This window comes from Pteronotus mesoamericanus, unplaced genomic scaffold, assembly GCF_021234165.1.
Source record: "Pteronotus mesoamericanus isolate MK-2021 breed Mesoamerican mustached bat unplaced genomic scaffold, CSHL_Meso_final contig_78, whole genome shotgun sequence".
NCBI classification, from domain to species: domain Eukaryota; kingdom Metazoa; phylum Chordata; class Mammalia; order Chiroptera; family Mormoopidae; genus Pteronotus; species Pteronotus mesoamericanus.
The window spans coordinates 23,139,371-23,162,610 of record NW_026555258.1 but is presented as its reverse complement, the minus strand read 5'-3'; the positions used below and the strand labels follow the sequence as shown (position 1 = coordinate 23,162,610).

The following is a 23,240-nucleotide window of genomic DNA, read 5'->3' as shown; positions in this document are numbered from 1 at the left end:
ATCTGAAAATAAGTCTCCCACTGAAGGAGAATGGTTAAATAAATTTTAAATCACCCGTAAAATGAAATTATGTAGGTGAATAAGTATTTATGCAGCATTTAAAATGATACTATAAATATTAATGAAGAGCTTTTAATGATTTGTTTATACAGTACTATTTCATAAATGTAAGAATGCTTTGGAAAAACTCCATAGCAATACCCTGAAATGTCAGTAATTTTCTTTTGAGGGCTAAGAATATGCATATTTTTTTAAAAAATATGTGTACACTTAAGAATTGCCACAGGTGCTAATAAGGGAAGCTTTAGGTAACAAGCATAACATTTGGAAAACTTGATTATTTTTAATGTCAACAAGGATTTTTAAAATTTCTATTATATGATTACATATGTGTGACTCTATATTATATATATGGATTATACTTAGCAGTTTGAGATGGAATACTCATATGACCATCGTATGTTAGTAGTAAAAAGAATTTTAATACGCAGAAGGCGAAGAAGCAGTGGTTTTCCATAGTAGGGTATTCAATGTGGTCTTTGTTCTCTCTGCTTCAGGTGCTGATAGTCTGCAGCACAGGCTTGGCTGGGATTATGCTGCTCAACCACCAGCAAGATTACACAGTGTGGGTGCTGCCTCTGATCATCGTCTGCCTCTTTGCTTTCCTCGTTGCTCATTGCTTCCTGTCCATTTATGAAATGGTAGTGGATGTGTTATTCTTGTGTTTTGCCATTGATACAAAATACAATGATGGGAGTCCTGGCAGAGAATTCTATATGGATAAAGTACTGATGGTAAGTATTTCAAATACTCTCTACGGCTTTCGGGATAAAAATAATAATAGAAGGAAATCTGTCACACTCATGAATGAGGTTAGTCTTGGGGAAATCAGGGGAGAAGGCCCTCTTACCATGCATGTCACCGTTTTAAACCCGCCTCCCTGGAGGAATACCTTTTAATAGACTTGAGTTCACACTATCCATACTGCTGCCCGCCTCTCTGCAGTCAGATGGATTTGAATCAACTTTTTAGACCTGGCTTTTAGTCTTTCCGTTAGACCCTGGGGCCATTGATGTTCTCAGTGCACTTTCCTTAAGTGGGGCTCAAAGACAAAAAGTCTTATTTCCCAGATTGTAGTTAGTACCTACCTGTGTTTCTTTATCTACCACCTTTCCAAGTATTATTGCTGTCAACCCCATTAAAACTCATTATCTTAAATATGGCAGGCCAAATTAAAGACATTTTGTAATGAATACAGATCAACAGACCTGTGACTGGTAGATTGTATTGTTTTACACTATTCCAGATCTGAACCTTTACATGGGTATTATGTTCAAATTCTTTACAGTTATGTGGCCTCTGCAGTTTCCCTATATTAGGACCTCAAACTTTTTAAAAATTAAAAAAACTATATTAATATGGTTTAAATACTATCATCATCAGTGTTCAATACTACAAAATTAAAGACACTTTTTAATAATAGTATGTGTCTATTAACCTGTGAAATACTCCTATCTTAAAAGTAGATAACATTGAAGACTAAATATTAGATATTGAAAAATTTTATCTTCAGGAACATGGATTTAAATTGAATTTATTTATTTAAAATAATGTGTTAATAAATAGATTAGATTCTTCTTTTTTTCAACTGCAAAAATACCAAATGAGTTAACCGACCTGTTTGGTACTAACACATCATCAACTAAATTTTGGACATTTTCAGAATGTCTAAATTATAATTCTGATTATTTTCATAATGGAATTTGGTCTATGATAATTACATCTCTTTTGTGATTAAGGCATTTAGGAGAAGAGTGTATTTTTGTTTTTAAGCCACTGATCAAAAGCAGAGTAAAAACTGTAAGACTGATGAGGACTTTCAATGAAGAAGTACTCCATGAACTTTGACAGCATAGAAACACCTCCTTAGGGGCATAATTCATCTTCAGTAGTCCTTACCTTCCTGCTTTATGAAGTAATTTCAAATCCAGATAGACTTTTTTTTTTTAGTAACTTATTTATGGTTTGGTAAAAACAGTATTCTGTGTGCAGTAGTATCAATGCTTTCTTTTACCATGTAGGATTATTTCAAAAAGGAGGCTATGGAGTAAAATGTTCTTCTTGTTCCATTTAACCATGATACAGAAAAAGTAAATCAACAAATAAAACTACATTCTAAGTGTGGGAAAGTAGTCTTTTTTTTTTTTAAGTTAGGTATTTTCTCTTTGGGCCAAAACTAGAACTGACATTATCTCTTAACATTATAAGTAAGATTGTCTCCATGAATGGATGGAGAAAAAATTTTCTGTCAACAGATTGCATTTTATTCCCACAAATTTAACACCTCTTATGTCTGATACTGAATGTGTTTATTGCTATGGTCTTAAGCCATCCATTTACCAGTATTACATTTGATCTTAGCCAAAAGGCCAAGAAGCGACTCCATTTACCAATTTTGAGCCAAATATGTGAATGTTCTTTAGAATGTCTCTACCAACCGAAATGCGAAAGGACCTAAGAATTTGTGCCATTTGGTCCCTGTTTTGCAGGAGTTTGTGGAAAACAGTAGGAAAGCAATGAAAGAAGCTGGTAAGGGAGGCGTTGCCGATGCCAGAGAGCTAAAACCGATGGTAGGTGGGGATGAGGAGGTGGCCTCCCTCCAAGAATTTCACTTTCACTTCCTCTCTCTCTCTGTCTTCACTGACTGCACTTCTTCCGGAGAAGCTTTTGTTATCTGTATTACGCAGGACATGCTGCTCTTTCTGTTTGTGTGTTTACCCATCACTTGGATGGCTGAATTTTTATCACAACTGAGACCACCTTCTGTAAAAGTAAGCTGAAAGGAACACAGCATTGTCACAATGAAGAGTGGTCACGGCAGCGTAGGGGATATTCTTGTCCCTAAGGTGAAATTGCTGTTTCTTTCTTTTTTTTTTTTTTTTCCTTTTCTTTTTAACTGTCAGTGGTTAGTTTTCATTGGGCTGAACGTTTGGTTGTGCACTTGAAGGGACAGTTTGACTTTTATCATTTGGAAGGTGATAATAGCAATTCCTTTCAACTTGCTAAAATCCATATTCCTTCATTTTTTAGTATTGGTTTGTTCATGTTGCTGTCTTTTCCCCTTTGCTGACTTTTTCTTACGTTGCCTGGATTGTACTCTTTGTTTCTTAAGCTATTTTTCAGTAACCAACAAGTCTGTTTTCATCAACACCCACATTTCCCACTAAATAAGACAACCTGGTCTTCTCCAACTTCAGCTGATTTGTGAGAAGGATAAATTACCTCTGGTCAGTGACACATATATTCTACTTTTACTTAAAAAAAAAGAACAACTTCTCAGCGTAGGTGAATCCTGAGCTGCTTTCCCATAGATGTCTCATCTCTGCCTAACAGCAGATGTCTCTAGCATATACTCATCTACTTACTACTTATTTTAAAAATGTATTGTTTTTAAATGGCATGTTTATTTAAAAATATTACATAATTGCCTATCTCCTTAAACAGTTCATTTTAAATACTGTGCCTTCCAATTGCATATAATGTCCAAAAGTGTGAGGTAAAGACTTTCTTTTCTTCTTTATACTTTCATAAATGGTTTGATTAATAGTTTTCCAACTTAAGAAATATATAGAACAAGCCCACTTAAGTATTTACGAGTAAAGGGAATGGGTTCATTTAAGGAGAGTGGGGGAGACTATATATGTATATGGAAAATAATTGCATGTTTAACCTAAATTAGAGTCTCAGCAGAATGTTTAGATATAAACTCTTTCTTCTGTAAACCCCTTCCAGTACCTATTTTGGTGATGCTCTTAATAGCTTTGATGATAATAAAGTAAAATATCAGTGTTAAGATTCCCAAGGCACAGATGACTCTAATCATAAGTAAAAAAAAAATGTAGACAATGGTTATATGACTCTTAGTTTAAATGGGCATTAGCCAGACCTGGATTGAGTGAGCAAGGGACGCCAGTGAGCAGTCCCTCCGGTCAGGTGCCTTGCCTCCTGCCCCTTCTTTCTGAACCCCTCTTACTTCATGCAGGCCAAGGGGGCAGGGTTGAAGGATCTGCCAGCTCTATGGTGGCGTCGGAAAAAGTGAAGAAGACTCCTTTCTTGCCACTGTTTCATTGTCTTAATTATTCAGGAAATAAGGTTCCAAGCCTGAGACTTAAAAAAGATAGAGAAAATCTTAAAATGTCAACCATCCTTTCCCCCTTTCTTTTCTGTCTTTCCAGTGGTTGAAACTTCCATTAAATTGCCATGCAGTAATAGGCATTTAAAGAAAGGGAGAAATATTTAGAGATTTAGGACTGACTAGTTTGACCATGAATTGGCATGTAGTTCTGTATTCTAAAGACAGAGATAGATGGATTGTGGTAAACCAGAATGGAAGTATACATTCTCTTACCTAAACCCCTAATTCATAATTAATAATACCAGGAGAATTGCCCAGGTTAGGTGGCATTCTATCAGAAGCCAAAAAATTGAGGAAGATTTTTATTGCTCTCAGTTTTAAATTAATGTCCCTTAATTCATATAATGCATTAAAATCTTCATTCAGCCTTCGCTTTTATTTTTTTGCTGTTCATCAGTTCATTGCTTGCCAATTGATGGCAGGTCCCCAAATACCTCTTCTGTGTGCATTGTTCTTCTGGTGCTTTGGACATTGTATAGAGTTTGGCCCCTAAATATGATGTTTTAAGCGGTTAAAAAACTTGTCAGGAGAGAAGGGTGAAATGTTGCTCACAAGGTAGTTAAGTTTTTTAAGCACATGGTGTCCAATTCTTACCTCTTTTCTACGGCATGCGTGGTGAGAGGTGACCCGTACTGCCGCCACCATCGTATGCGTGTCCCTAAAGAGTTATCTGAGGAACTCCCCGCTGACGTTTGGGAACTGGTAGAATTTAGTATTGCTTCTGTAGTATTTATTTGCCTGGTTTAATTCACATTATTCCTTTAGATGAAAGTTCTTTAAAGTGTGTCATACCTAGTTTGCGTATCTGTAGAAACACTGCTGTTTGAGTTCACCGTCTCTCTTCCCCCTTAATGGGATATTTTAATTTAAGGTTTATTTTTAGCCTATAAAATAATGTTCAAGAAAATGAGGTTTTAAATTTTCCTTTTGACAGGGGGATCATTGAACTGGATATAAATACTCCCAGTTCTCCTCTTGGACTTTTTCTTTTTTTTTTTTTTTTTTTTTTTTTTTGAGAGAGAGGTCGATCCTATTAGTTAAGAAAACTTTAAAGGCTTGTGAGGTTTCTCTCTAAATCTTTGGAAATGATTTAGAAAAATTTACCAAATGTGATAAAGAGGTTTAAGAAAGAGACATCTGGCCACCTACTTGTACAGGAAATAATCTACAGAGGAAAGGGAGAGAACACCTGGGCACTATAGCAACATAGACCAGAGAAGTACTCTAAGCATATCTCAAAGCTTATCCAAACTAGCCAACATCCATACAAATTTCAGCCCCTGGAATATAGTTTCCGGGGAGAAGGATTCTCAGTTCATTTCGCCTCGTTGCTGTTTGTGACAGTCCATCTATGCATTTGTAACATCGTTCATGATCTTCTTCTAATGGTAATTGTCTAAGATTGTACTCTGTATGACTTTGTTTTCTAGGCTTCGGGAGCAAGTTCTGCTTGAACCTAGCCGACCGTATGGAACCCATTGACATTCCAAAACAATATATACACATAACTATGTATTTGTGTGTGTGGGTGTGTGTATATATGTATATGTATGTGTGTATATATGTATATGTATATACACACACACACATAATCAGCCAAAATCAGAGAAAAGGAACAGGGATTTAATACCTTTTTTATGCTTATTTTTGTCAAACATGTACTCCTTTCATACGGGTGGCTTTTACAAGGCAACTGCCGTCATTTAATGTTTTCAATTGTAATTGTCTTAATGGAAATGTTAAGATTCATATCTGATTAACATTTTTAATAACTTAGAGGAGATTTTTAACTTTAGTTATTTAAATTAGGTAAAATTATTGTACCGAATTCTCTGTCTAAAGTTGATTCAGGGGTGATTTCCCTGATGTGTACATAAAATCAAGATCTTATTTCACTGATGCATAAGTACTAGTGGAATGAGACTAGGCATATGCTGTCAGAGAAATAAGGAATTACTCCAATCAGTTTTCCCCAATCAAAGAAGCCATGTCATTTTATTTTTCAAAACATACAAGTGGACCCAATATGGGAAGTTTCATAATCGCTCATGCATTTGTCAGCCAACATTAAAAAGTAACCAACTCCTCAGGTATTTGTAGTTTACCCTAATGCTTCTATAAGAGAGTAGGTGAAAAAGAAAAGGGTAGATAATCTTTCTTATGCAAACTTTTTTCTTATGGTTTGTCTTTCATTTTTGACTTTAGTCGCATCTTTCACACATGTTGTGCCTGGTTTGAAAGGAAGCTGGAGCACCCAATGAGCATAGCCTTTAAGTTCCCGTGTATTGATTTGCAGATGAAGTAATTGCTGGGCGGGATGAAGAAGGGAGAGAAACGTGGAACACAGAGCATTGAAAAGCCCAGTGATGGGCTCCTGCTCCAGAGGGACAGGTGTGACTTAGGGCTAAGGAGCCATTTTATTCAAACGCTTGCTGTAAAACCTGAAAACACCCTGGCAGGTGCTCCTCTCCTTGGCAGTTCATCAAGTATCCAGAATTCTACAATGTTTAACTGAAGAATTGGTTAATGTTCTAATCCTCAAGTGTTGAACTTTTTTGTTTGTTTGTTTGTTTGGGGCTGGGTTACGGGTGTTTGTTTTTTTTTTAATGATTATTCCTAAAGCTTACCAGATATGAATGGCTAATATTCCATTGTTCTGCTTATTGTAATGGTGAATGCTTTAAGAAAAAAAAGTGTAATTTGCTAAGAATAATTCATGATCTGTTTATGCGATAACTCCTTTTTGTTACAATTTTTTTAAAAAAGGCTATTTTTGTTAATGTAAAGTAAATATTTCAGAGCAAATTTTTTAAACTTATTGCACTAAATACAGGCTCTGTACAAAAAAAAAAAAGTCTCAGCATTTTATCATTCCATGGAAGGAGAATCTTTTGAAAGAAAGCATTGCTTCCTACCAGAATTAGCGAATTAGACCGGTGTTATGGAAATGCACACAATTAATGTCAGTAGGGCTTACTAAGCAGCTGTTTGCTAATGTGCTTCCTTTCAAAGGGTTGGACCTTTAAATTGCTGCAAAAGGTAAATTGTATTTTTTTTAAGTATCCGTGTTCTTTAGCTAGGCTAAAATATGCTAAATACTTTGGTTTCTTTTCAGAGCTCATGTAATATTTCTGACTTTTCAGAATATTTGCAATAAGAGTCTGAATTTTTTTTTGTTTTGTTTTTTAAAGAAAACACCTAGTTAAGAGCTCATGTCTTGGCAAAACCTGGGAAACCAACATTGTGAGAGTAGCTATTTTGAAACAATAATTCTCCAGAAGTTAACATCTAACACTGACAGACTGTATCATTGTACTCTTTTATATCAGTTGAAAAGAATAAATATAATTATGTAACTAACAATTATCCAAATAGGTGAGAGAGCAAATCATCTGAGAAAATTCAGAATACCTTCTGTTTCCTAGCCACACAGATTTTGGACATTAAGAAACATTGAGAACTAAATTTAGGATTGACAAAAATCTGGAAGATGGGTATCAAAACAGAAGACATTTCCAGGAGCTAGCTATTTTAGGAGGTGTCCCTCCAAAGTGACCTGATGGAAGTCTTGAATTTGGAAATTAGGTTCTCCTCACTTGGACAACCCAACATCATGGACTCTTGCTGCTTCCTGTTCCATATGCTCGCAATCTCAACTATTTGGAAGCCACCAGGAATGCTTTCTAATTATCATTTGCAACTAGAACTGTAATCAGAAAGAAATTTTGTATTTTTGTATAACTTGACTGTGTGCCATTTTATATAACAGGTCCTGTTTTACAAATAAATTTTGTTTTACTAACATTGTGTTTAGAAACTATGATCTATGTGTAACCATGTCATTTGAGTTCCAAATTAATTGCCAGGCTGTTTCCCCTAAGTAAACGTGTGTGCCATATAGGTGGATATGCACAAATATGCCTGTGTTACCCAGGCGCACACAGAGAGATATTTGATATATATAATATCACTCTCATATGAGCTTCATTCTTTGATTCATTTTTTAAAGCCTCACACAGGCTTTTCCTTCTTAGCAGTATTTAAATGTTTGGAGGTTATGTTTGGATATTCCTGCTGCCTCTTTCATCCATGGTACGTCGTTCCTCAGCTAGCTGTGGGCTGGCTGCCTCACTGCTGTTCGCTCATGGCCTCCGTCTTCTGCCCGAGTGAGAAGAATAGATGAAATACAAAAATTGTCTGTGAAATAGGGCTGCCTGGCTAATTTTATAAACCGTTGACTCTGTGTTGTAGTTCTTTGTCATTTTCTGTGATGCATCTTCCAAACTGCATTCGGGGCTCTGAGCTTGATGTCCTCTCCTGCAAGTCATGATCATGGCGGCCACAGTAGTGTTAGGGTTTCTGCCGCCAGATAATTACAGCTCTGCTGCGTGATTTGGAGTTTCTAGGCTCCTGCCTCAAGAGTCAGCTCTGCTGCAAATTAATATGGAAGGGAAAAGGTTACTTTTCTGTGTAAATTTAAGAGATCCATCTTTTTTTTATGAGAAGCTTGCTACTGGTAAACATTAGGAATTTAGGGCATTGAAATTGTATAGTCCTTGCATGGATGAGCAGAGCTCAGAGCAGCTTGTTGCTTTAAACCATTTAATGCAATGCTTAATATTTAGGATGAAAGCTTGTATCCTATCCTATAGCATAATTAAGTCCTAAGTTACTGCAGTTTAAGTGGCTTACCTGTGTGTTGGTCCCAAACTTTCTCCGTAACAATTAAGGAAGAGGCGGTCACTGAGTGTATTAAAAAATTATGCTGGAAGTAAGTTTTTGCTTTGTACAGATGCTTTTGTACTCTTACTTTTTTCTTTCTTTTTCAGCGAAGGGCCTTAGCTGCCAATTCCCAGTACCACTGGCCTTGATATCTGCCAAGGGCTTCCTTGTCTTCCTAGGGCAGTTACAGGACTAGTGAGCAGGTAGCCCCTTCCTTTATCCTCATCTTGAGCTGCTTTAACCCAGAGTAATACTTCTCCCACCCCCTTCCTCAAAACAGCTAAGGGAACTGCAGGTGCCAAATACTTGTCAGGCCATCCCATTGCCCCTGAGGCTTCAACCATTTCCAAGATGCACCACTCATAGCTAATAAAGGCCATTTCAGAAGGTACCCCTCCCCCATCTGCAGAGTAGAATTCTGGGATCAGTTCCCAAACCAGAGCTGCCAATTACAATGACCTGAACATTATTTTATTTTTGGCCAATAACCTTCTCATTTGAATTTTGGGAATTTCCAGTAGCCTTAACATAGCCTCTGAGAAGTTATCTTTGGAAAGGTCTTTAAGCTTTCACCTTTCAGTAAGAAAGTTCTCTACTGCTCTTTTACTGCAACTTGAAAAACACTCCAAGCCTGGAGGCTTATCAGTGTATCTGCCACAGCTAATTTCTGTACTGTTTTCATATATTCCATCTGACAGACAGGAGTGCACTGTAATGGCTTGCCTAAAGTTATGATGTGGTCGTTGAATACATATTGGAGAACTGTGAGTTCAGAAGTAAATGCATAAAGCAGAGATTTGTGTATTATATATTCACAGCATAGAATGCCTTTTGCTTTAAATGCATATTCATGCACCTTGTGCACTAAGGATGGGTGGTAGCCCTTTTGAAAAGTAGGTACTATTCAGATACAGTGGTTGCTTTCGGAATTAGCTCATCTTTGTTCAGTGGCATAGAGCCCAAATTTTGCAAAAGCGGTCTTGACTGTGCCAAGAGAAAATCTAAGGCTAACAAACTTAAAACAAAAAGCTAAACATGTTGTATACACATATAAATTTAAAACAGCGTACTTTTTCCCATTCAGATTTCATCAATTTGAGCCAAAGTTTATTCTCCAAGAGGGAAATTTTAATCCAAGATTTAAATCTTTGAAAGTACCTTTCTTATAAAAAAAGTAATGCGAAGTTTATAAACTTGAGCATTTCTGTGGAAAACCTTTCTTTGCTACAGAAATACCACTCTTCCTCCTCACCTTGATTCCTTTGTGTGTGAAAACAGACAAATGATGCTCCTGTTTCAATGGTGCAGGGCAATTAGCACTTTTGTAAGTTACATGGACAGGATTTAAGTTCGATATTTTACAAAGGAATTCATTAGTAAAATCGTGGAAAATATAAGAAATTGTTAGGGGTCCAAATATTAGGTTATTTTACTCATTTTTGATACTCAGTTTTACAACATAAATGAGTTCCTGAGGACTAAACACTCCAGACTCAAGAGTTCAGAACAGTAAAGTGTTCAGGTTACTCATAGTCTAGTCAAGATCTGGCTGAATATGAAAACCTTGTAGTTCACAAATGTTTCAGAAACTTTTCACTTGTATTTGCTAAAATCTGAATTTAATATTTGATATTCAAAAGCAGGTTCTTAATCTTTTAAGGGGACATGGGTCCCTTTGAGAAGCTTGTGAAGGCAATAGACCACCTGTCCAATGCACATAGCCCATCTATGAACATTTAAAATGCTAATAAGAATTTCACAGCCCTCAGGCTGCCAGCTCTCACCTCCCCTCCTCTCAGGGCCTAATGAGCATAAGTCAAAGGTGTTTCTAAAGTTGGTTTGACAATGTGTTTTGAAATAAGGTAGTGATTAAGCCTCCACCGAAGATATTTTTTAAGATGGTAGCTACCAGCGTCTGACCTGGAGTCATTTTTATAACTAGAAGGCTTTGACTTAGTACTAGCTTTGGAAATAGAAACCACACTAATACGAATGAATAACAAGATTATGAACACTGAATCTTCAAAACAGCATGATTTCTTTCCTTGGAGATGTGAGGGTATAGTTGAAGATGATGATAAATTAGCAAACTCAATGTAGTCTAGCAGTTGATAAAAAAAGTTTTAGTGGAAAATTGGAAGAGCAGATGCTGGGAGTAGGAATTCAAAAGACGTTGTTTTTCTCTCCCGTAAGTCAAGGAGGTGTTCCTGTCTCGACTGTTTTTCAGTCACCACTAGAGCAGACTTGGACTACTGCGAACAGAACTGCGCCTCCACTCCCCACACCCACCCCCCTTCTTTTTGTGGGGAGCACGCAGATTTCTTCCTGTCTGTACCTTATACTAGGAAAGGGTGCCGCATCAACAGGGAGAAGTCTTCGGGGTGAAAGAGCTGGCAGAAATCCTTAAAGGAGTTGGACCTTCTTTTAAGATTTGGGTCATTACTTATGGTCAGACATCAAGCCATTACCTACATTTTCAAGCTTAAGAAAGCAGAGAGAATCCCATCACTGGCTGGTGAAGAAAGGAGAAAAATCAGCTCCCTACCCTCTCGCCCACCCCCAAAAGAGCTTTAATAAACCACCTACCGTAGCGAGTGGAGAGACCACGGGTGGAAATTCCCATATCAGGTGGGGAGGGGCCTAAGTCCAGTGTAAGTATCTACATTTGATGTGTCCTTTTGTGGTAGAAGGGTATGATTTAAAGCAGAACGTCCTGACCTTCACACATGAATCTGATCCACCCATCCCGTCAGTTAGAGAATTCATTTGAGACAGTTATTTTTTGAGGGATATGCATTAAGCCATTCCACGTAAGGAAAGGGAAGCCTTGAAAAGAAGAGGAATACATGGACACAGGTCTGGGGTGACAGTTGCTGCCAGCATCCTGCAGACCATGCCACCTGCCACAGGAATGAGACAAAAGTAAGGCAGCCCTGGGGGCCGATGATGTGAGACAGAGATGGGGTTCCAGTGATCTGTGCTCAGAGCTTCTTTTGGGCCCCACTTGTTTTTGCTAGTTTGATTTCCAGAGAGAGGCATCACGTGGGAAAAGTTGCCTTCTACTACTACGTTGCCTTAGTTGAGGTTTTCTGATTTCTTCCCTCCTATAAATGGGTACCGGGGGCTCCGTAATGAAAAGATGTCTCATTAATGCTATCTCAAAATATTCTTGACTGCTGACTGCCCTTCGAGTTGGTCCTGTAGCCAAGGAAGTCAGTTCAGTGGGTGGTTAGCTGATTTGATTACAGGAGTAAAAAACTGCAACTAACAAACAAAAAGTTGGGATGAAAAGTGTGGAAGGCACCTAACGAAATGTTGGAAGCTCTGGAAAAACAACCAAAGACAAAAGTATATCTTTTGAAGACCAAAGGTCCAACTTTAAATGTTTGCTGGCACAGCCTCTCTGAGCTCCTGGAATTTAGGATCAAGCTCCTAAAATAAGGCAGCCAAGCTTTAATGATCAGTCAGTGCAATAGGGACCTCTCAGGCCTTCATATTCAGTGTCAGGCCCAGCCCAATATACGGGTGATGTGAACAGAAGACACACATCAGTGTCTCTCGATTTCTCACTGCTCTGCAATCTGGCATGAGAAGTGTGTTGTGGTGCCGCGTATTTCTCAGTCTGATGCATTTTTGGTCTTTTTATTTCCCCATGTGCATTCTATTTCATAGTGTCAAAATGAATTTCGTATCATGTCCTGTCTGTCCATTACGAACTGTGGGATCACCATTAAGCTTTCCATGAATTCTATAGTTCGAGACCTTTTATCTTGGCATTATTTTGGGTTTTTCCTGATTGCAGTGTCACTGCACTGTATTCAGATGGGGAAACAAACATGTAGGTGCTTGAACATGCCCCCGGACACGGTCGTAGCTCTAGTATTTGTGATTTGTCATTACTGACGCAGTGCACACTTTACAGACAGAGCAATATGCTCTCAGAGGACTTCAAAAATATGTACATTGAACAATTAGCTTTCTGGAGTTATTGATTCTTGCTGGGAAATTCACTTCCAAGAGCTCTGAATTGGATGGAATTCCATCTGGTTTCAGGGTGCAATGAGCCTATAGGAAATGGAGATTTGAAATGTTTTTCTTGTGCAGAAATATGAACTAGGAAAAAAAAGTGCTGGTCTAATGCTAAGTTTTCTTTGTGTACTGACTCAGTTGCCAGAATGATAATGAAAACTGTATTTTAGTCTAACAAATGTATAGAATTTTTTATGTAATAAATAAAATTTTATAGGAAAGAATGTCATTGCCTACTGTGTTGTAAAACTTTCCCATGCCCGGGGTGGTGATTAATAGTGTAGGGGAGGAAAATAATTTCCCACCTACCCTTGTGAGCTCTTAGCTGAGACCTCTGTAATCAAAGACAGGTTAATGAGAGAAAAACACACAAATTTATTAACATATATGCATGGGAGATACCCAGGGAGAAATGTGTAGCTCCTGGAGGTGGCTTAGAATTCAAGTTTAAATGCCATCTTAATAGGGAACGGGGAGAGTAAATGATTTTCAGGAAAGATGAATCGGTCTTTAGAAGAACAGGTGAAAGCTTTTGAGAAAGTTTGTCCCTGTGTGGTGTCAACATCTAGTCTCCTCTCTTTTGATAAGAGTCAATCGCCTGGTGGATGAAACTCCCAAAAAGGATATTGATGGCAATTTAATTCCTTTTGGAGAATCTGTCTTTAGGCAAATAAGGAGCGTTGAGAGAAAGCCCCTCCCTGCATTTGTTGTTTTTCCAGTGCCTATAAGCTCAAAATAATCAATATACCAAAGCAGCATTTTTTTGAGGTGGCATGGCCCAAACTCCTGCAGTCCTGTGTTGGGGGTGGCATATTCTGCTACTCTTTCATTAAAATGTAATCGTGAATAGCATCTTGGTTTCAAATTTGGTTAGTATGCTACAAGGGTACCCTGGAATTTCCCAGTCATTCCCTCCTACCACGGTCTAAGGGACTTGAAGTATGAAATATAAATGTACTAAAAATTAATTTCTTTTTTTAAAGATTTTATTTATTTATTTTCAGAGAGAGGGGAAGAGAGAGAGGAAGAGAGGGAGAGAAACATCAGGGACCCCCATCCAGAGACCTGGCCCACAACCCAGGCATGTGCCCTGACCAGGAATGAAACCACCGACCTTTTGATTCATAGGCCGGCACTTAATCCACTGAGCCACACCAGCCAGGGCTGAAAACTAATTTCTGAAGTACAAAGTTTATCCACTGTCCAGCCAGGCTTCCGAGCTGGAGTCAGTCATCCTGCATATACTAAGGTTACAACGGAATTCAATCACCAGGCAGAGTAGAAAAGCCTGTTAGATACGGTTTACCACGGAAGACACTTGTGCCTGGTGACGGCACATAAATCAAAGTTTACGTCTGTGCGGAATTAGTGGGTTTGTGAGACGTTGGCCATAATTGAGGCAGTAGCTGTGTTTCATTAAAGTGTGGAAAAATCTATTTTCAATGATATTGGGGGCTAAGGAAGGGGCTGTATGAAGTGGAAGATCTTTTGGCGATACCAATAGGCCTCTCCTGAGCTGCTTTGTAATATTGATTTTTTTTCTCGAGAGGTTGCTGTACAGAGTGCTTTTTTATTACCAAATGTGCGCCATGCCCAGACCATAGGCCTGGATGTTTATCTACACCATCTTGCCAAAAGAACTTATAGAACATTTGTGGGGTGTCCTCACACACTTGAGGTGTTTGAGATACTGAAGAACCTTAACTAGTCTGGACTGTTCATTCTTTTTCAGAGTGGGGGAGGGGTGATTCTGAGGCTGATGTACACGATTTCTAGTTAGCTAGACTATCTAGTGATAAAAGTGCTTGTGGAAAAGCCTCACATCTCCTGAAGTTACCCAGAGTTTTTCTGTCTTTTGTTTTAGAAAATAAAGAAAAAGCTAGAGGATTTCTTTAACGAAGCATACTATCTGTGCCCTCTAGGTTTATATGCAGTTATGGTTGAAATTTGAGCTTCTTCAAATTACTCTACAGCTCCAACCTCTTAAAGGTGTTGAAAGGTAGAGGAAGAACCCAGTATCTTATGAGATTGTTTGGCCTTATAGCCTTGAACAAGTTTGCTGTGGGACTAACCTATAAGACCATGTCTCTTCACATTATTACATATTTTGGTTGGGGCAGGCAGCAGTGGAAGTAAGAACTGCTTTGTGCCTTTAATTTAACACTGTGCATTTACTGTCCAAATCCTAAGAAAAATAACTTACAAGGTGCACCTAGCTTAAACTTGGGATTCCAGAAGATGCAGAGCTTGGCTATTAGACCATGTCCTGGGCTTATCAGCAATTTCAATAGAAGCCTTAAAGCTCTCCAGGTAGTTATAAGCTCCCCAGCTAGGTACTGTCAACTAAAGAGGCGACAGTAAGGTATTGCCTTCCAGACAAAACAGAAGGGCTTCCAGCCATCCAAACTCATCCTACAACCTCACACCTGGACACAGGATATTAGAGGTTTGTGTTTGGTCTGCTCTCTCCATCTGCTGCAAAGGATTCTCACAGCTTATCCCCAAATAAAGCAATTTTAACACAAAAATAGAAATTGAATTTAAAAAAAAAAGAGGCAAGTGAAAATGGAGAAAAAGAAGTTAGCTGCATAAGAAACCCTAGGCTGAGCATAAGACTGAACTCAACTTTTCTGTTAGTCCTGAAAGGTATATAGTTTTACATCTAATAAAAGGAAGCATTGTCTAGAATTTCAACAGGAAGGACTGGGGAGGCATTAAAAACTGTGTAAGTAATATTTAATGACTTGGAATAATGTTTACCATACAATCAGTGAAGAAGGGAATAAAGTAGTTGCAATAGAATGATCTCATTTTATGTAAAATCAGTATTTCTATACATTTTTAAACAGCGAAAGGTGTAACAGATGCTCTCTTAACCAATTCTGTAGGCACCAGTAGTTGATGGGTTAATTGAAAATTATGGTTAAGGAAGAAAATCATTATAAAGGAAACATTTAAAAAAAACCTACAAGTAAGTATTCATTGGACAACCCTTGACATAGGTGTAACTCTTTTTATGACTCTGACTCCTCTGAAGTTGTCTATTGTCTTTTTTGCATTAATAACATCAATAATGCAGCCACCCAAAAATGTAAAAATGTGAAATATTGATTTCTTTAGAATAGGTCAAGAATTTAGAAATGCTTATGAAGCCAGCTGAGCATAGACATCCAGAGTTCTAGCATTTCTTTCCAATGTGTATAAGTCTCACGCATTCATAATTCAAGAGTAATGTATTGTCTAGAGTCTTTCCAAAGCATTCAACTTAGTTTTCATAGAAATTCCTCCCTTCATACTCATTTTTATCAATATAATTAATATTTATATGATTATACCATTGGAATATAACAACTTCGCCTGGCATTATGGTATATGTTGGAATAAACACACCTGATCCCTGCTAAGCACAGTCCACGAATGCCCAGAACAGGGCACGGGTCCCTGTGTGTAGGGCCCACTTCGGGGACATTCAGCCTGCTGTGCACATCAGCCAATACATTCTACAGAGGACTGGAGAAGGTCCGTTAATCTGATGGTTAAGTGCAAGTCAGCTAAGAGAGGTTCCCTTTTTACATCAAAATAAGAATTATGGTTATCTCTGTATTACCAGATTATGGGTAGTTTAATTATTTATTTATTTTTTGCTTATCTGTATGTTTAAAATATTTCCGTATAGTTTTTTAATATGAAAAAAATATAGTTACATTAAGGAAAAAATAGCCAGGTAAGTACAATGAAGCAACAGCAACTAAACCCATGAGCTAATACGACAATGGAGTAGAAGAGAGTATTCCCAAAACAAATTCTATTATTTCTAAAGATGTAATAAAAGCTAAGGCTACACCTCAAATAAATAAGAAAGAATCCATTTAATAAATGGTGTTTAGGACAATTAGCTTTCAGTTTGAAAACAAATCTAAGTCAAATCCAAATGGATTAAGGAATTTTTATTTTTTTATTTGTTTTTAGACAGGGAAAGGGCAGTGGAAGGAGTGAGGAGGACTTAATAAATTTAGAAGGGTTAGAAGAACATGATAGAAACAATAGACTGGTAGGAGTTGGTGAGACCCACGTCTCACATTTTGCGGAACAGCTGATGAGTGAGGCCCAGTCAGATGCATTTACTTTGTCTCCTAGAGCAGTGTGCTAATCATACCCACTTTCATTCAACAAGCATTTCCTGGGACCTCCTCTGGTCAGCCAGATTCATATTCTGGGAACTCGGGTAAATACTCATTCCCTGATCTTAAGTAGCTCACAGCCTAACGAGGAGAGAGACAGCAGAAAGGGTTGTAACTAGAGTGCTTCGGGAGCACGTAGGGATGTGTTGGGGTCATGAGGAGAAGCTCTCTGAGCTAAGTCTTGAAGGATGAGCAGGAATTAGCCAGATGATGAAAGGGGATGTGGGGGGAGGAGAGATTTTACCCAGAGGAATGGCACGGGAACCGTATAGCAACTTGAGGAAGCACCAGTGGTTTAGGGTGTCCAGAGCCGAGAATATGTGGGTGCGCAGCAAGAGGTGACCCTGCAGAGGATACAGAAGTTTGGTGTGTCTGTGCATTCAGACCTACTGAGGTGCTGGGAGCCTGCGATGGGATTGGAGGCGAAGCCCCCAAGAGGGAGACTTGGGAGAGAGGAGGACAGGGGAAGAGGAAGATTCCAGTGGCCAATCGAACAGTCCTGATGACTAATTAGGTCTGAGGAGAGGAAGAAAGAAATTATGGAGGCCTCCGCTCGGCATTGTATGTGCCACTTCTCCATTAAAAGATGGGGCTCATGCCAGGTGTTCAGATTCCTCCAGCCTCTGATTCTCTAATTCTCTGAATATTGGAAATGTTGACCTTTCTTCTCAATGTTGTCTAATGCAGTCTCTGTGATAAGAAGCCACTTGGAGAAGAGTTTGGATGTCTGAAAATATTCCTCTGTGCCAACAGATTTTTTTTCCACTCCCCGATGACTCAGATCTATCTAATTTTTCAAAAAAGAGATCCCATTCTAACAATGGCTTGGGCAGCCTAGGTAACTGCAAACTTTTCCTTAATGGCTCTAACCTGGCTTTTCCTACGTAGTCACCTTAACATATGTGTGCTTTTATGCTAACAAGAAACATGAAATGTGTCTTAAGTGTGTGTACTTTTATAAATTTGTGTTCCATTTTTTCCAAACAGGCATATATACAATAAGATTATTAAAATAAAAATAGAAAAACAGGAAGAAACAAATATCCCAGACTCTGAGACTACTGTGGTCGCTATACAGTGAGACATTAAATATTTTAAGCTTCCTAAGCAACCTGAAAAGAAAGGAAAAAACCAAGGTTTATAAAATTGTATTATTGATGGAAGAAGGTACATGCATTCTTTAAGTTACTGTGAAAGCAAAAATAACCCACATATGGCTCTTGAACTGGGGTTTGGTGGTGCTGAGCTGGTGGAGTCCAAACAAGTAATTTCCTGATTCTTTTTCCTTCCTTCCTTCCTTCCTTTCTTCCTTCCTTCCTTCCTTCCTTCCTTCCTTCCTTCCTTCCTTTCTTTCGAATTCTTTATTTGATTCTTGAACTTAATTTGTTTCTTCATCCTTAGTCAAATCTGCCTCTATTAAGGCTTATAGGTCACATCCTTAAGTATTGGGTTGGCCAAAAATTTCATTTGATTTTTTCTGTATGATGGCTCTAGAAGCACTTAGTTATCTTTAACTTCATTGGAAACAATTTTGAGAGATTGTATTGTGACAGCTGTCATATCAGCATGCATTTTATAAAAAACCCCTCAAAATTGGTGAATTTTTGTGTAGCTATTTTAATATTGAAGATGGAAGAAAATATGCAATATTTTCAGCATATTATGCTTTATTATGTCAAGAAAAGTAAAGATGCAAGTGAAATGCAAAAAAAAAAAAAAAAGGATTTGTGCAGTGTATGGAGAAGGTGCTGTGACTGATTGAATGTGTCAGAAGTGCTTTGCGAAGTTTCATCCTGGAGATTTCTCCCTGGATGATGCTCTATGGTCCAGTAGACCAATTGAAGTTGATAACAATCAAATTGAGACATTGATTGGAACAATCAACATTATACCATATGGAAGATAACTGACATACTCAAAATATCCAAATCAATAAAGTTGATGAAAATGAAAAATGTGTCTTTTATTTTACAGAAAAAAACCAAACGGACTTTTTGGCCAACCCAATATAAATAGAAAGGCCATCTTCATTTGTTCTAAAGATATTTTACCAAGTCCTATATTGACTAAGGGTACAGAAATGAGAGACCCAGTCTTTGCCTTCCAAAACCTGTTTGTTGAGGAGGCAAAGGGGTAAGCCAACGATTGTAATATAATGCATCAGCTGCTCTACCAGAGATAACTCAGGAGCAGCATGGAGACTTCCTGAAGCGGGAGGGGCAGCAAAGCAGGGAAGTGGTTGAAAAAAAAGAAGAAGAACAAGAACAAGGCTTTTGGGAACAACATGTGTGGAGATATGTGTCTGAGTTGGTACTGAAGGAGACATGAAATTGGAAAAGTCAACAGGGATCAGATCTTGAGGGTCATGTGGGCCCAACTAAGGGACTTGATTTTATGCTGAAGAAAATGGGGACTCACTGCAGAATTTTAAACAAAGGAGTGCTTGATGATATTTGCATTTTAGGGGGAAAATTACTGACAAGAGTGGAGGGAACTTACTCAACCTGATAGAGGATGCTTGTGAAAAACCCACAGCTGACATCATACTCCATGGAAAGGTTTTCCCCCACAAGCAAAACAAGACAAGCATGCCCACTCTTGTCATTCCCCTTCGACGTTCTGCCAAAGGTTCTAGCCAGGGCAATTAGTAGGAAAAACTGAACAAAAGTCACCCCAATTAGAAAGGAAGAGGTAAAATTCTCTCTCTTCTCAGATGACATTATCTTATATGTTAAAAATCATAAAGAATTCACACACAATTAAAGGAATTAAGCATTGTTGTGGGATACAAGATCAACACAAAAAATCAGCTTTATTTCTGTGCACTAGCATCTTTTCACGATTCTTTTCTGAAACAACTAGTACCGCGGGTGGTTTTCTAATACCGTCATTGCTTCTACATTTAGTAAGTGGGGTTCTTCTGTAAGGAAGCGTTTTCCCTTCTCTCACACTTATTGATTTATTCAGTGAATTCATTTATTTAATTATGGACTGTTGTTTCTGACATCATTATGCTTATGCCCAGGTTGCCTCAGATTTGGCCAATCGGAGCCCATTTGCGCTGGCTCCGGTGTACTTTTGACCTGTCTCCATCATTCTTTGAATACCTTCTTGTTTACTAACACGACCCAGGTTTACCAGGCTCATTTTGGGCTTCTCTGTCTCAGCTCTGTGACCAGCCGTGTATTCAAGGAACCCTGGTTTCTTTTAATGGAAACTGGTATTTAAAAACCAAGATCTCGGCACTAGGTGTACTCATTGTGATAGCTATTACTGAAAATATAGAAAACGGGCTTTCAACCCACTGCCGCTTTGGAATGCTATTTTTATTGTTTTATTGAAAAGACAGTATGAAAATATTGAAAAAATCACACACGTTGCCCACATCTCTGTGCCAAATCTGTTTTTATTTGAACATTCCTTCAGTTCCGCATATATATATGCAGCCATATGTGAGTTACTTATGTCCTTCTTTTTTTACTTCTGTTAAATCCTAAATGTTTCTTTGTGCTGCTAAAAAGGCTCAATCCCTCTCCTCTTAAATGGCCCCCGTAGTTCCCCTGAGCAGCTGTGCCCAGCACACTAAGTCTTCTTCCTCCCCCAATGTGGGCACATGGTGCTTTTTAGGTTTTAGCTGTTAAGAGATAGACCTGAAAAGCTAGCATCTATGTTTTTGCATCAGTTGATTTGTTCCTTTGGATAAGTTCCCAGAAATCAGAAGAGAGTTTTTGTTCTTTTTTAAATAACAGTTTATTTTCCTCCCTTTTTTACCTTTAATCTTTCACTGTCCCTCCTTCACGGATGCCTGAAGCTCCTCCAGTGGGTTGGGGTTTCACTGGTCATCATCAGAGAAATGATGCCAGGTGCCAGGTTCCATGCTGCATGGTGTACAAGTGTGCTATATGGTTTATAGACGTGGGCTTGTATATGCACATGCGTGTGTATTTTACTCCTCACAACAAATGTACAAAGTAGGTCTTATCTGAGGAAATTGAGAGACGAAGAGGTTAAGGAGTGTGTCCAGTGGCAAATGGCAGACCCAGAATTCGACCTGAATTCTTTCTTGCTCCAGAGCCCTCGGACGTTCCCGTACTACAGCACTCTGCACCGCCGTGCTGGTGGTGGCTGGGCTGCCTCCCTCGCGCCGCCCCTCCCCCCCATTTAGGTTGTGCCTTCCATTTTTCTTCAGCGTAGCCTGGCCCTGAGATCTGATCTTGTTTATCCAAATTACGAAGAACAAGGCTCTTAGGGAGCTAAGCAGACTGAGAGGGAATATGAGTGGAATAGTCATTAATTGAAGGACTAAGCCTAAGGCTTGCTAATTAATTTCAACCCAAGGGAGGACCCCCATAGAAAAGGCAGACTCCAGATGTGAGTAACAAAATAAATCCCAAAATAACAGCTGCTGAAATAAGACAGAAGTTTCTGTCTCTCACCCATTGCCCCAAGGCAATGCATTGTAGTGATTCATTAGGTGCCTGAGCCCCAGCTCCAGCACACCTGTGTCCCAGGTGAACCATGTGACTTGGACTTCAGCCTCTCTAGGCCTCTGTCTTCTCACACGTATTAGAATAATAGTGTCCAACTTAAGATAAGTTTTTGTGATGGTTAATTCCAGCATTATAGGTAAAGTGCATAGGGCAGTGCGTGCTCATAGTAAGTGTTCAGTAAACATTAACTCTTGTTATTGTTGGTTTTTTGCCTTGGTCTTTGACAGATTAATATTTTTATGACTGATAAGGATTAAAAAATGAAATTTGTGGCCAAGACTACAGTTTCTCTTAATACTCTTTGTTTCGGTCTTTGATACTCGGTCACCTGATTTTTAAACGGATATCTAGCCCTACTGAACAAAGGCTACATTTGTCAGCTCCCTGGCAGCTGAGTTGGAACCAGGTGACTCAGGTGTGGGATGTAGGTGGAAATGGCATGTAACTACCAGAATATGTTTTTAAAGGGAAGGGCCATTGCCCCTTTCTTGATTTCTTCTTCCCTGCCAGCTGGAATGCAGACATGATGGATAGAGGTCCAGTATCCAGCCTGGACACCAAGGACCCTGAGACTTGAAGGCATGCATTCGGGAGCAAGAAGATGGAAGGTGCCTGTATTCAGTGCATCCTGTCAACTCTGGGCTGAGACCCTTCAGACGTTTTAGTTATGTTAGCAATTATGTTAGCTGTCTTATGGTAGCAACTGTTACTTGGTATTTTATTACAGCTGAACACAATCCTAACTGCTACCAAAGATATATTTTAAAGTGACTTAGAACTAAAAATGCTAGCTGTATAGCTCATTGGGTAACAAGGAAAGCTTGGGAGCAATGGACTAAGTCTGACAGCATGGAGTTTAGTAATGATAAGGTAAAGTGCTTCCCTGGGTCTATCAAACCAGCCTTCGTGGCCAAATGAGCTTCATATGCTGTGGCAGGGGGAGGGGGCTTCTGAGTGGGTGTCTTGCAAAAGAGATGGCAGAATGGTGCCTGTCACAGGGTAGGCATTCAGTGATGTGTGTCCCCTCTTCTCCACCCCTTCCCCACAAGCATCTGAGATCAAAGTGTGCTCTGTATGAAAGGAGAGTGGGATGTTTTGGTTCGGGGATTTCAGGCTCTGTTAATAACACTGTGTACCACAGAGGAAGGAGGTGACTCTGCATTATTTTTATAGGTCAGTCGGATCCAGAATATAAACAAATGGGAGTGTTTTCCCTCACACACGTGGAAAAGACATCTACTTTGTGGGGTAGGGGAAAGGAAAAGAAATGATAGCTATATTCAAATGTCTGAAGGGATGCTACAGAAGGAAAAAAAAAGTTTCTACAGTCTTGTCCCAAGCCCCTAAAGAGTTCTAGTGATTAATTGGAAAGGCAGATTTCATCAATCAACTCACATATTAATCACCTATTGCTATCAGGCTGAGGTGGTGAAGGATAATTGCCTTCCCCGACAACACCTGTTCTGCCCTTGTTCCTCAAGAGTGTAGCCCAGATGTTGTTCTGGTCAGCCAAGGGCCCAGCTAAAATTCCCACCTTCCCAGACTTCCTTGAAGGTTGAGGTGGCCATTTGGCATAGTTCTGACCAACAAGATGGAAGCTGACATCTAAGGGGGAGTTCCAAA

General features: G+C 38.9%; 1 protein-coding gene across 3 annotated transcripts in view; it reads left to right on the top strand.

Annotated features, from left to right (window-relative positions):
• The window catches only part of SLC44A1 (solute carrier family 44 member 1), a 168,246-nt gene that overhangs the window by 123,407 nt on the left and 21,599 nt on the right, over nt 1-23,240 (top strand). Inside the window, exons 14-16 of one of the 3 annotated variants that reach the window (XM_054584587.1) lie at nt 558-794; nt 2,550-2,630; nt 5,626-7,958. In XM_054584587.1, the coding sequence (XP_054440562.1) occupies nt 558-794; nt 2,550-2,630; nt 5,626-5,649 (342 nt within the window). In that variant the 3' untranslated portion in view covers nt 5,650-7,958. Of the gene's footprint in view, nt 1-557; nt 795-2,549; nt 2,842-5,625; nt 7,959-23,240 lie in introns of those variants that run through there. The other 2 variants (XM_054584588.1, XM_054584586.1) reach the window with 2 other exon arrangements.